Source organism: Limulus polyphemus, unplaced genomic scaffold, assembly GCF_000517525.1.
Source record: "Limulus polyphemus unplaced genomic scaffold, Limulus_polyphemus-2.1.2 Scaffold2474, whole genome shotgun sequence".
Taxonomy (NCBI): Eukaryota; Metazoa; Arthropoda; class Merostomata; order Xiphosura; family Limulidae; genus Limulus; species Limulus polyphemus.
Window position 1 is genome coordinate 88,344 of NW_013668084.1, and position 12,132 is coordinate 100,475.

Consider the following 12,132-nt stretch of genomic DNA (forward strand, 5'->3'; position numbering starts at 1 on the left):
ATCATATATTTGTACTGTCTTCTACGGATGATAACTTAAATGTGAAAATTGCACCATAAATCAGTAGATTGTTGCTATACTTGTGTTTAAATATTTTAAAGGAAATCAAAAAGACCATCCTATACAAATATGTTGGTTAAGTTTAAGTAATGAATTGAAAGAATGGTCTGTGCAAATTACCAATTTAAATTCAAGATGTGTGTTTAGAGTATATATACATATATATTAGAAAAATTGCACATTTACTTAAGTAACATAACATTAAATGGCAGAAAGAGACATTTTTGGTCCATTGAGGCTGACCTATCTATTAAATTAAACTAAACCCTTAAAAAAGCTCAAAGCCAGTAATTTTCATTCAAATATTTATATCATGATTCCTTAACTGCCTCCCCACATCCGAAAGCGACCCGTTATATCTGTGTCTCCTAGTCTAACCATTTTCGCCATTAAATATGAAAAAAACGATGCATCAATACTATTAATTCCCTTAACACTCTTAAAAAACCTCAATCATATCCTCTCTTCTTTTCACAAGAGAAAATAAGTTCAGAGATTTTAACCTATCCTCATATAATAACCTTTCCATCCAAGGTATCATTCTAGTAGCTCTCCTTTCAACAATTCAATGTCCTTTCTTAAAAAAATATTTGAAATGACTTGAACTCACTGACTAGGACAAAAGATATAATTTACTTTTTATTCGGATATATCATAGAATCGTCAAAGAATGATTATTTTTTTGTGTGTGTGTTGAATGAGGTCACCTATAGCAAACAAGAAAACACAAAATACCTTGTGAATTAAAACCTAATCCACACTTTGGAATCTTTTTCTTTTAAAAAAGTTTTTCATTAATCAAACTGGTGTATTTACGTGTTTTTCACTCACTAAACAACTCTACTTATTAAATTATGTACAACGTTTTTATTATAACAATAATATGAATAGATTGTTTAAAAGTTATGAAAGATGGAAATAAATTTAAAATTTAAATATTTGTCAACTTTGAAAAATATATGCCAATAATCTGGTGTTATTTGTCTCTCAAATATTCATAAATTATACAAAAGCGCGATATGTGAAAATCTAGCTTTAATACCAATATTTTTTTTAATTGAATATCTGAATTGTGTAAACGGCGCTCTAGTGGTGGTAGCTAAGCCGACCGCCACGTTGGTTTTATGGGTGTATTACACGTTGGAAGGTAAACAGTTTCTCGAAAGAAAAAAAAAAGTATATACATTTATGAAGTGATTAAGCTTATTATCGTATTAGAGTTAGATTTAACAGTTTAAACAGATATTCAGAGAAACTTGTGTGGTCGAATATAGTTATATGATTTACCTTCATAATGCGTCTTGTAAATAGTTTAAACCGTGTAGGCCCATTAACTTTGTTTTATTTACTAATTATAGTAATATTAGTCTGTCAAATAATTGGAAGTGTAGGTGCAGTCGAGCTTACCTTTGAACTACCAGATAATGCCAAGCAGTGTTTCCACGAAGAGATAACTGAAGGAACTTTATCAACAGTAGAATTTCAGGTACATTATATGTAAATTTTGCTTTTATTATTACTAATACTAACCTTTTGGATGGCGTTATTTCCTCGATTGCCGACAAATTTTAAAATAGCCGGCTAGCCCAAATATACAGATTAAGTACCATTATTTTTTCACTGTTTGAGCTAACCAGTTTAACTGGATTCTACTTCGAAATTAGGGGGAAATATTAAAATCGTGATTTAGTAGATGCATTCAATATCTTACCAAAATAATAATGTATATAAAGTGTATACTTGAATACTGGGTATAAATATTCAAGCTCGGAATGGTAGGTTTAGCAGAATTTTTATGTTAGGTCAATTTATCTGTAGTCTTCAGTCTAGCCTCTAAATTAAATAATTGAAATATATTGAGTAAATTAGTCTCAGCTAACAAAACTAATGGAAAGTTAATCTATACTTGTACATGAGTTGAAAAAATAGACAAATTATTTCACTATGCTGGCTTAATGTGTTCGCAGGAAATTGCCTTAAGCCTGCAATATTACATAAGCAAAAGTAAAAAGAATTAGTGGCCCTTCATACTCCTGAAGACGAATAGTCAACTATTCAAAAGTACCAGAGTTTTGGGGTTATTTGAAATCTTCCTAAGGATTAGTGTGGTTATGCTGAATGACTAACTGAATGATTTGTAATTCCTCTAATAAATTTTAATTTAATAAGTTGTACCAAACTTCTCAACAGCATTTGAGGAAAATAAACTGTAGTCAGTTTCAATGAAAATTCTTTGTATATTATACATACATTTCAAAATGATAGAAACAAGTAAGATGACAGAAAGCTGTTTGGTTTCTTCAGTTGATGCTTTTATCTTCTAAAAAACTGACCATGATAAATGTCAACATAGCCTTTTGATGATGATGGATGTCTGGTTTCTATATTGCTACAGGATGATATACATGAGAGAAAAATATAGCATATGGATAATAGGGGATCATTTGGTACTTAAAGGATGTTCCTGCCCACCCACTCTTCAAAATAAATAAAAACTTTGAACCAATATTTATTTGTGAGGAATTCATGTATTACCCTTTTAAATTCATAACGTGCCATCCTATACTAGTTTTTAAGGAAATGATCTTGTCTTTTACTAATTTTAAAACTTGTGTCCTCTCATCATGTTGGAATGATACAGCACAGAAAAATTATCTCCGTTTATCATATCAATCTATAAACTCAGTATCTTTTCATAAATAAATAGACCGAAACTGTACACAATATTTCAAGTGAGACCAAACTAGTAATTTCCATTGGTAGATCATTATCGCTTGTGACTTGTAATCAATACTGTGATATATCTAAATCATCCTGATTGCTAAGGTTCTTTGGTTTAACAACTAATGATCAAAAGACTTAAGTTTAGATAATGCCAGCAGAACAAACACAAGACAAACAAAGTAATTCCCTACCAGATAAATAGAATTAATAGAAAACTTCAATGACCATCTTTCTGTCATAATTCATTTCACATTTTTAATTCTGTAATAAAATTGTTTTTATTATTAGATTTCACTCTCATACCCATCATGTATTTAACTTTTTTTACAAATTACCATATACAGTAATTTTAATTTGAACAGTTGGCTCCACTTTAATTATTAACATTAGTTCTTAGTCAACTTATTTATTGCAAATTACTTCAGTTCACAACAAAATTCTTCTAAATAAGTTTTAGCAATAATGTATTTCCCTTTTTTAATGGCGTTATAAACTGTTATACAGTTTCGTTAGGCTTTCTCCAAGTGATATTTTTTTGCATAATTAAGTTATATACAATTCATTGGTCCATTTAATATGAGTTTACAATTCAACACACAATTTAATGCTTAGTTTGTACATCTCAAAAATTACTATACTTCTCAAACCTTTTAACGTTATTACACACATAACAACAATGGTAAACACAAGGTTTAACAATATTAGCACAGTGCTGCATATAAACCCAAAACAAGTTCAAGCTTGCAAAAAAAATCATGTTGCACAAACTCCATGGTTTAATGAGATTAGAAGCTTTTTCAGTCCTTTCTTTCTACATTTTTATCAAAACAAGTTCATAAGAACACCTACCAGACTTATACTTTGTAACTCAGTGCACTCAAACACACAGCTGCTATCTCACCCCAATTGCTCAAGCCTATTTGACTATGTTTGTAAAGTCACACAGAGTCAACCGTAATCAAGTATTATCATTCCAAGAAATAATATTTTTGCTCCATATTCAGCAATAACTTCAGATAAAAATGTCAGCCTTACCATGTACTTAAAAGAAATAAAACACTTCTCAAACTCTTGACCACAACAAAATGATCCTAAACATACTGGAAAATGTATACATGTAAAAAATGCAGCTCTTATATTTACCTTTACATAACCACTTCTAACCTAAGTAACACTACAATAAACTCATTATCACTCTAGAGAGCCAGGTACCTCTGCAACAACTGTAAACAAATTTATATATGATGTCAGGATAACAGTATCCTAAGTCCTGACAATATGTCTGTAAGTACGCCCTTAAAATATGCTTTCATGGCCACTACTGCTAACTGCTACTACTTGATAGTGTAAGTGATTTCCACCACTATCCCAAGATCCTTTTTTTTTTCAGTCATATTATTTAGTAGTTTCATCTACACTAATTGTGTGATTCAAATAATGATAAACCAATTGCATATCTTGCACTTCTATAATTGAATGTCATTTGTCAAGTATTTGTCCATCTAACCAATTAACACAACATTCAATTAGAAATACCGTAGAGTTTGGTGTCATTTACATGCTTTACTAACTTACTAATAACACCCCTATCAATAAAATTAAAGTATAAAGAAAGAGCAAATGCCCAAGTACAGGTCTCTGAAACATTCCACTAGTAATAAAAGTCTAGTTTAAGAGACAACAAGGGGTCTTTCGGTCCAATACATCTGTTCTGTGAATTCCTGATTACTAAAATATTTATCAAGCCTTCCCTTAAACTTCTTCAAATTTACTTGACTCCAAACAGTCCGATTTACTAGTCTTTCCCAACCCCCTCCACCGTGAATTTCTTAACTAATCTTTTGTTTGGCAGCTTCTCAAAAGCTTTTTGAAAATCTAAGTACACCAAGTCCACACCCTTTCCATCTTCCAAATAGCATGTTACATCCTCAAAAACATTACAGATTATTAAGGGTCAATTTCGTTTTACAGAATTCATGTTTATTTTCTTTTGTGATATCATCTCTCTCTAAATGGCTGTGTAAATCTTCCTTTATCAGACTAGAACCTTTTCCACTACAGAAGTAAGACTAACTGGCCTATTATTCCAGAACAACTAATCACTCTATTTAGAAATAGAAGTAACATTAGAGCTTCTGCAATCCTCTGGTGCCTACCCATTGTCTGTTTTTATGTATGGGCCGAATTCTTTACAGTAGGTGTCTGTGACTTGTTGGCAGTAAATTTCAACAAGAAACAAACAGCACTGTCCTCTTGTTTTTAAACAGTATATTAGTTAAACATATATACAAATGTTCATTGCACTGTTGGTTATCACAGTTGTATCCAGAGCTTTAAATAATTGTCTCCTTTTCATCAAGATCCACATAGGCTAGTTCAGTTACTTTAAAACAAACTTGACAATATGAATTATTCTTCCTGCTCTGTTATTACAATACAGTCTGTGATAATTTCACCTTAAAATCACCCCTGTAATTTTTGGTTTCAGCAGTTGTATCCAGAGCTTTAAATAATTATCACCTCTTATTCTTCTTTTCTCAACAGAAAATAAGTTAAAAGATCTTAACCTATCCCCCCCCCCAAAAAAAAGTCCTTCCATTGCTGGAATAATCTTAGTAACCTTATCTGAACTATTCACAAATTAATTATTGTCCTTTCTTAAATAAAGAGACCAAATCTTTGCACAGTATTTCAAAAGGTTATTACCTTTTTTGACTTCTAATCAATGTTCGTTCATAAATACATCTTAAAATTCTTTTAGCATTACTACTAGCAACAGAGCATTGGCTTGCTGACCACTATAGCAAGGTCCTTTTTCTCAGTCATGTTTTTGAGTTGGTTTCCATCTTTATAAAATGCAATCCAAATTTTGGTAACCCAAATTCATTACCTTGCTGAATTTACCACAATTAAAGGTCATATGCCAACTATTTGTCCATCTTACCAGTTGATCCAAGTCATTCTGTAGTACTCAACATCCTCAATATAGCTAGAAGTAGACAAGAGTTTACTAATTTATTAATTATGGCCCTTTCAATATTATTCATATAAATAGCAAAAAGCAAAAGTCTTAACACAGACCCTTAAGGCACTCCACTAGTAATAAGTGTCCAGTTTTTTTGGTTTCCATTAATAACAACCATTTGTTTTCTCTCATCCAACTGCCCTAAAATTCAATTAACTAATCTTTTTCCAACCTCTTCTGTTATGATTTTCTTAGCTACTCTTTTGTATGGTACCTTAATAAAAGCTTTTCAAAATCTAAGTATACCAACTCCACACTGTTCCCATCATCCAGATAACAATATTGGCTTTTTTTTATGATAAATAGGAAAAACAATTAAAATCTTAAGAGAAAGTAGGGATCATTGGTTATTACTATAAGAAGTATCCAGAACAAAATAAATGCTGCAATAAAAAGTACACAAATAAGTAAAGTGATACTAGTTAGAGAGATTTTAAAATGATTTTGAATCCTAACTTTGGTTGGCAAATTTAGACTGCTTCATGTAGCTATACAGATCACAATGCCAATCATTCAAGCTATCCCTAAATTTATTATTCTCAAAGCGAGTTCCTCACCATCAAATCATCTAATGATGTATTTCCACACACAAATGTATTTGCCTTAACTATGCAAGTTTCTTAGTGGTTATAGGTTGTATAGATCAGGGCATTTATGTGACTACCGCATATCTTTAATAGGGTAACATGCTTTCACACAAGTTTTATGATATATCCTGGAATTCTCAGACATTCACTTCTTTCCTTCTGCAGCTGTATGTGACTGTTTTGCTGTGATTAAATTGACAACAAAAGATCAACTATGCTTTCACTTGCACAAGACTTTCTTGTCTATCATTCCAGAAATATCACAGTACTTGATGAATCCCAAAGGTTTATCTCACATAAATTTTTAATAGTAGATGTCTGTAAAGTGTGTGCTGATGGTACGTAATGTGAAATGGATAAATTATGTAACTGAGAGCAGTAGGCCTTAATATGTTGCACAACTGATTTTTGAATGACACAAAAAAATTAATGTTGCAAGACAAGGGATTCTAACATGAAATCATAAATTTATGTCTGACAATATTCTGGAAGGAAACTGACTAAGTGTATTTATTGGAATAAAACACATACATGTATGTATTTTGATTTAAACAGGTTGTAACAGGTGGAAACTATGATGTCGACATGAGCCTAGAAGCTCCAAATCGCCAGATTCTATACAAGGGAATAAAGAAACAATTTGACAGCTTTACGTGGACAGCTGCTCAGTCAGGTATATATACTGTGTGCTTCAGCAATGAGTTTTCTACCTTCAGTCACAAACTGGTATACATGGACTTTCAAGTGGGGGATGAAAAACCTCTTCCAGGAGTAGGAGAACAGTTATCAGCTATGACCAAGGTATGGAGTTGTTTACATAGTGAAAAATGTAATTATAAACTAAATTCATGATTTCTTTAAATTTCTGTAATATGCTGCTTATTTTTTTAATTAGTATAAAATACTTCCTACAAAGACTTAGTAACCACTCTTTAAGCATTTGGATTGGAAACTTATGGACTAATAAGTCCATAAGTTGTCCAATAAGTTGAAGATGATGTTTTGAACTGCCAGTGCATGTCTTCATCAGGTGAGATGAAAACCTGTTCTGTAATAATGTAACATAACCTATAGACAGCAAGGGACCACTTAGGCCTTCAAGAGTGTACTCGTATAGCCACCCATGGGAAAAGTAAAACCCCCCTTTAACCTTTATCAATTCCTCAGTTAAACTCCTGTAAAGTGCTGGTCTCCACTGCTTTCAACAGCAGGAGCTTGTTTCATAAGTAAATCACCCTTTTAGAAAAATAAAATTGTCTTAATTAGAGCCTAACCTATCTTTTTTCCAAATATTAAACATGTGTCCTCTCATGTTATTTCCTTCAGAATGTAGCACAAAGAAATTAGAGATCTTTATTCTATCAATTTACCCCTGATAATATTATAAACATCAATAAGGTCACCTCCTGCCCTTCTTTTTTTCAAGAGAAAATAATTTGAGAGTTCTTGACCCTATAACCATCCTAGTAGCTATCTTCTGAACCTTTTCGAGTAACTCATTATCCTTTATTTTATAAGGAGACCAAACTGTACATGGTATTCCATGTGAGGCCTACTTCTTTTAACTTGTCATCAATATGTCTAAATACACCCTAAAATGTTATTGGCTTTACTGCCAGTAACAGAGCACTGATTTAGTGGCTAAACTGACTTATCCACCACTGTGTCCAGATCCTCATGCTGTTGAGGTGGTTCTCATCTATGTTACCTGTCTTATGATATCCTTTTTCATTACTTTGCATTTATTATAATTGAAGGCTATTTTCCAAATATTTGTCAAACTTACCAGTTAAGTCTGTTCGCTTTGTAATACCTCAAAATCCCTACATACAGCTTGAAATACCCTAAGATTTAATGTCATCAACAAGCTTTACTAATTTACTAATTATGCCCCAACAATATCATTAATACTACCCTATGACCCAGTTAACTTGTCTTTCCCCAACCCCTACTAATCTAATTTTCTTATTTAATGTTTTATGTGCTATCTTATCAAAAACCTTTGAAAATTGTAAGTATGCTATATCCATACCCTTTTTACTCATCCATATAATAAGTAATATCCTTGAAAAAAAGATAACAGGCTAGTAAGGCAAGACTTCCTTTTGGTAAATCCATGTATGCTTTTATATATAACACACATCATATTTACTAAATTGTTTTGTGAAGCTACTTTTATCAAACTCTAGAAGTTTTCTCATTACAGAATTAAGACTAACTTGCCTGTAATTTCTAGGGCAACTGTTGTCATCACCGTAAAAACAAAGAGAAACATAAGTTATTTCCTAATCCTCAAGCATCTGCCCACTCTTTATTAACTAGCCAAAAATTAGAGAGAGATTTGCATATCTGATTTCAGTCATCATTTAAAACCCTGGCTGTCATTGTGGATTATCTACGTATTAACCTTCCTACTTACCACCAAGGGATTAAATGTTTACATGATTCAGGTTCATTTCAATTTTTCTCATAGAATGATCAGAGTCAGAATTATTGCTAATTTATTTTCTCTTATAAATACAGAGGAGGAGAAAACATTTGAAAGTTCAGAATTCTCCTACACTTCAACAGTAACCATAAACTTGCCATCAACATCCTTTAAGGGCTCAATCCCCACTACAACATTTTGCTTAACCCTAACGTACTTTAAAAATATCCCTACTGTTAGTTTGACATTATCGGGCAGCTGTTTCTCATAAGCCCTTTTGGATTCCTAATTTATTTGTTAATGAAATCTCTAGCCTTCCTATACTTCTGTTACTTTTATCCTATCTGCCAATTCAAACTTCTTAACTTTACGATATTGTCTCTGATTTTCTCTTTTGTATCTTTAATAACCCAGTTAGATTTGATCTTTCCTGTTTACCTTTTCATAAATCTCTATTACATCACTTTCTAACTCATTGTTCCAGTCCACTAATGATAAATCTTGTCTCATAACTTTTAAGTTAGCTTATGAAAATTAGGAACTAAAACTTTTCATTTCCTTTTATCTCAACATGTAGCAAAACATAGAACCTAATTATGCAATGATCCCTCTTCCCCAAATGATTCCCTACTTTAATTCTTGCAGTCATATCGTCATTAGTCAGTAAATCTAAAATGTCATCTCTCTCGCTCTTTGACTCCATACAGTCGCAATGATCCCTCTTCCCCAAATGATTCCCTACTTTAATTCTTGCAGTCATATCGTCATTAGTCAGTAAATCTAATATGTCATCTCTCTCGCTCTTTGACTCCATACAATCGCAATCAGTGTTGTTTTAGTTGCATTTTATTTGTAGGATGTGTTTTAAAAGTTGTGTTTTTACTATTTCAGATGGAATCTTCAAGTGTACAAGTTCATGAAAATTTAAATACCATTATTGACTACCAGACACATCATCGTTTGCGTGAAGCTCAAGGTCGAAAGTTTGCAGAAGATCTGAACTCTAAAGTATTGTACTGGTCTGTTGGGGAAACCTTGGCTATTCTAGTTATAGGCATTGGCCAGATTATCATTTTGAAGAACTTTTTTACTGATAAAAAAACTGTTAGCAAATCTTGAAATTCTTTTTTATGATCTCTGATTCAGTTATTTTAAAACAAAAATGAGGCTTATTGCCTTGCATGTTTTTTAATGTTCACTTGAAGTCAAGACTCGGGCTTGGGACAAAAATGTTTTGTCTTTGGTTATAGTAAGGTCATTGCTGTAAATGCCATTTTAGATGTGGAGACTACAAAATACCTTTGAGTCAACGTGTTGAAATATGTTTGTGAAATTACTAATTTTTTAACTAACATTGGTCATGCTGTTATCCTATAATTAGTTTTTTTATTATGCCAGCCATCTACATATAGAAATGCAACCATTTAATGTTGAGTGTTTTTAGTTTCAGAATAAGATCTTTATTATTTCATATTTAGTTTATTAATTTTGAAGTTCCATGACTTGTTTTTTGCTTTTCATCCAGTTAAACTTGTGATTTTCTGTTTCGCACAACATTTAAGTTTTAAAATAATTGCAACCAGATGTTTACATAGTATAGAGAATCAACTTGCATCATATACTGTGATGCTAGAATCTGAAGTACAGATTGACAATAATATACAGATATTGAATGAAAGCCAGGCTAAATATTATAGCTAATAAGAAAACATAATCTTTATATAAAAAAACTTCAAATTCTCAGGCAAGTCTTTCTTTTTTTGTAGTATTAGGTTATTTTGTAGTTTTCAGTGTGAAAGTTGGGTAAATCTTTCTTTCACAAAGGTTGTGTCAAGTTGAAAAAAATGTTAGAACTAGTATTTCTTATAATTTAAGGGTAATGCATGTTAACAGGTTCATGATAATTGTGTTTGCTCTTAAAATAAACAAGACTTAATATAGCTTTTGTTGTTATTAATAACTGATTCTGGGAATACACGTTGAGGTAAAATAATATTTGATATGAAATATTGAGCACCAATTCTCTTTCTGGATTTCTATCTTACCTGATCACACATCTGAATTGACTAAGTTTAAAGAATAATTTCTAGTTTATTTAAAACCAGAACTTAATTCCATAATTTTTTATAGAAATATTAGAGATCCATTTACTAACTGACATATTAACATCAACAATTTTTTGATATAAGATCAAATCTCAATTTGTCCTTGAGATCAAAATGTTGGCATGCAACTAAGAGGAACACCATGATGACACATTGAGCTTGCCCAGTATTTACTAAGCACAGTGGTAATGCTACAGTAGTTGGGGTCAATGCAGAAAGTGATAATGACTTGTATCTTTACATATCCTTGCATTCTGACTTTACCCAAGTACATCTCAGTCATGTGTTTGGAGATGGAGAGTGAACACTTCCTCAACCACCAATGGTGTCTCAGCCACACTGCAATAGACATTTTGTAAGCAGGTACCTTCTGCACCACTGTTCCACAGTGATAATGTTAAATAAGTTAACCTCTGGATGTTTTAACTCTGCATGAACTGATGGACGTTGAGGTTACTCTGGCTGCACACTCAGAACTCAAATTTAAAAATTTAATGTGAAATATATTTCTAATTCTATTTCAACAATTTTTTTTTTTTACTCAAAAATGTTTAGAAAGGAAAAAAAGTTCAAACTTTTAATTTTATCATATTTCTAATTGGTGGAATTGTAAACATCACATTAATAGATTTTTTCTGATTTGTTTTTTAGTGGATTCTAAGCTTATATTTATTTCTTATAATCAAATTTCAACATTTGCTATTAGCTTGGAATTTATTTTTTTCTCTGCCTTCTGTTTGCTCAACTATGAATTTATTGGTTGAATTCACATTTATTGAACCACCCTGGAGTTTTTAAGAACTTTAAGTGGCTTTTAAATTTGAAAAGAACTATTATCTTAAGTAAATAACTCCCAGAAGGAGAAAACTTTATTCTTCTGTAGTTGAGAATACAATATTGCTGTTTGGAGATTAGTCTGTGAAAATAATTGAAGTTAATGAGATAACCATGTCCCTGAGGACAAAATTTGAAAACACTTCATTAATATTTAGAAGCCAGATTTATTATACTTTTTAATGATGTTTTTATGTTATGTCTGCTGGAAAGCTACATAATACAAGACATCAGGATATTTAGGTTAAGCATGGACAGTAACATATAACATAACATATTATTTTGTTCCATCCTCAAACCTAAATTAAAATGATTACAAAAAAAATTTTAGACACAGTCCTTTTCATTCATCTTTTTTCTTAAACTCAC

General features: G+C 31.5%; 1 protein-coding gene across 1 annotated transcript; it reads left to right on the top strand.

The window, feature by feature from the left end:
- Positions 1-1,167: 1,167 nt before the first annotated feature.
- Positions 1,168-10,766, top strand: LOC106467062 (transmembrane emp24 domain-containing protein 7-like). Its single transcript, XM_013927377.2, has 3 exons — positions 1,168-1,546; positions 6,952-7,197; positions 9,716-10,766. The coding sequence occupies exons 1-3, from the start codon at positions 1,355-1,357 to the stop codon at positions 9,941-9,943; spliced, it is 666 nt and encodes a 221-aa protein (XP_013782831.1). The 5' UTR covers positions 1,168-1,354; the 3' UTR covers positions 9,944-10,766.
- The last annotated feature ends 1,366 nt before the right edge of the window (positions 10,767-12,132 follow it).

What these genes read in the sequence shown, in the direction of transcription:
- LOC106467062 (XM_013927377.2), top strand. Translation starts at nt 1,355, where the DNA reads ATGCGTCTTGTAAATAGTTTAAACCGTGTAGGCCCATTAACTTTGTTT. An exon ending in TATCAACAGTAGAATTTCAG is followed by an intron (nt 1,547 to 6,951) that starts GTACATTATATG and finishes TGATTTAAACAG; the next exon opens with GTTGTAACAGGTGGAAACTA. An exon ending in AGTTATCAGCTATGACCAAG is followed by an intron (nt 7,198 to 9,715) that starts GTATGGAGTTGT and finishes TTACTATTTCAG; the next exon opens with ATGGAATCTTCAAGTGTACA.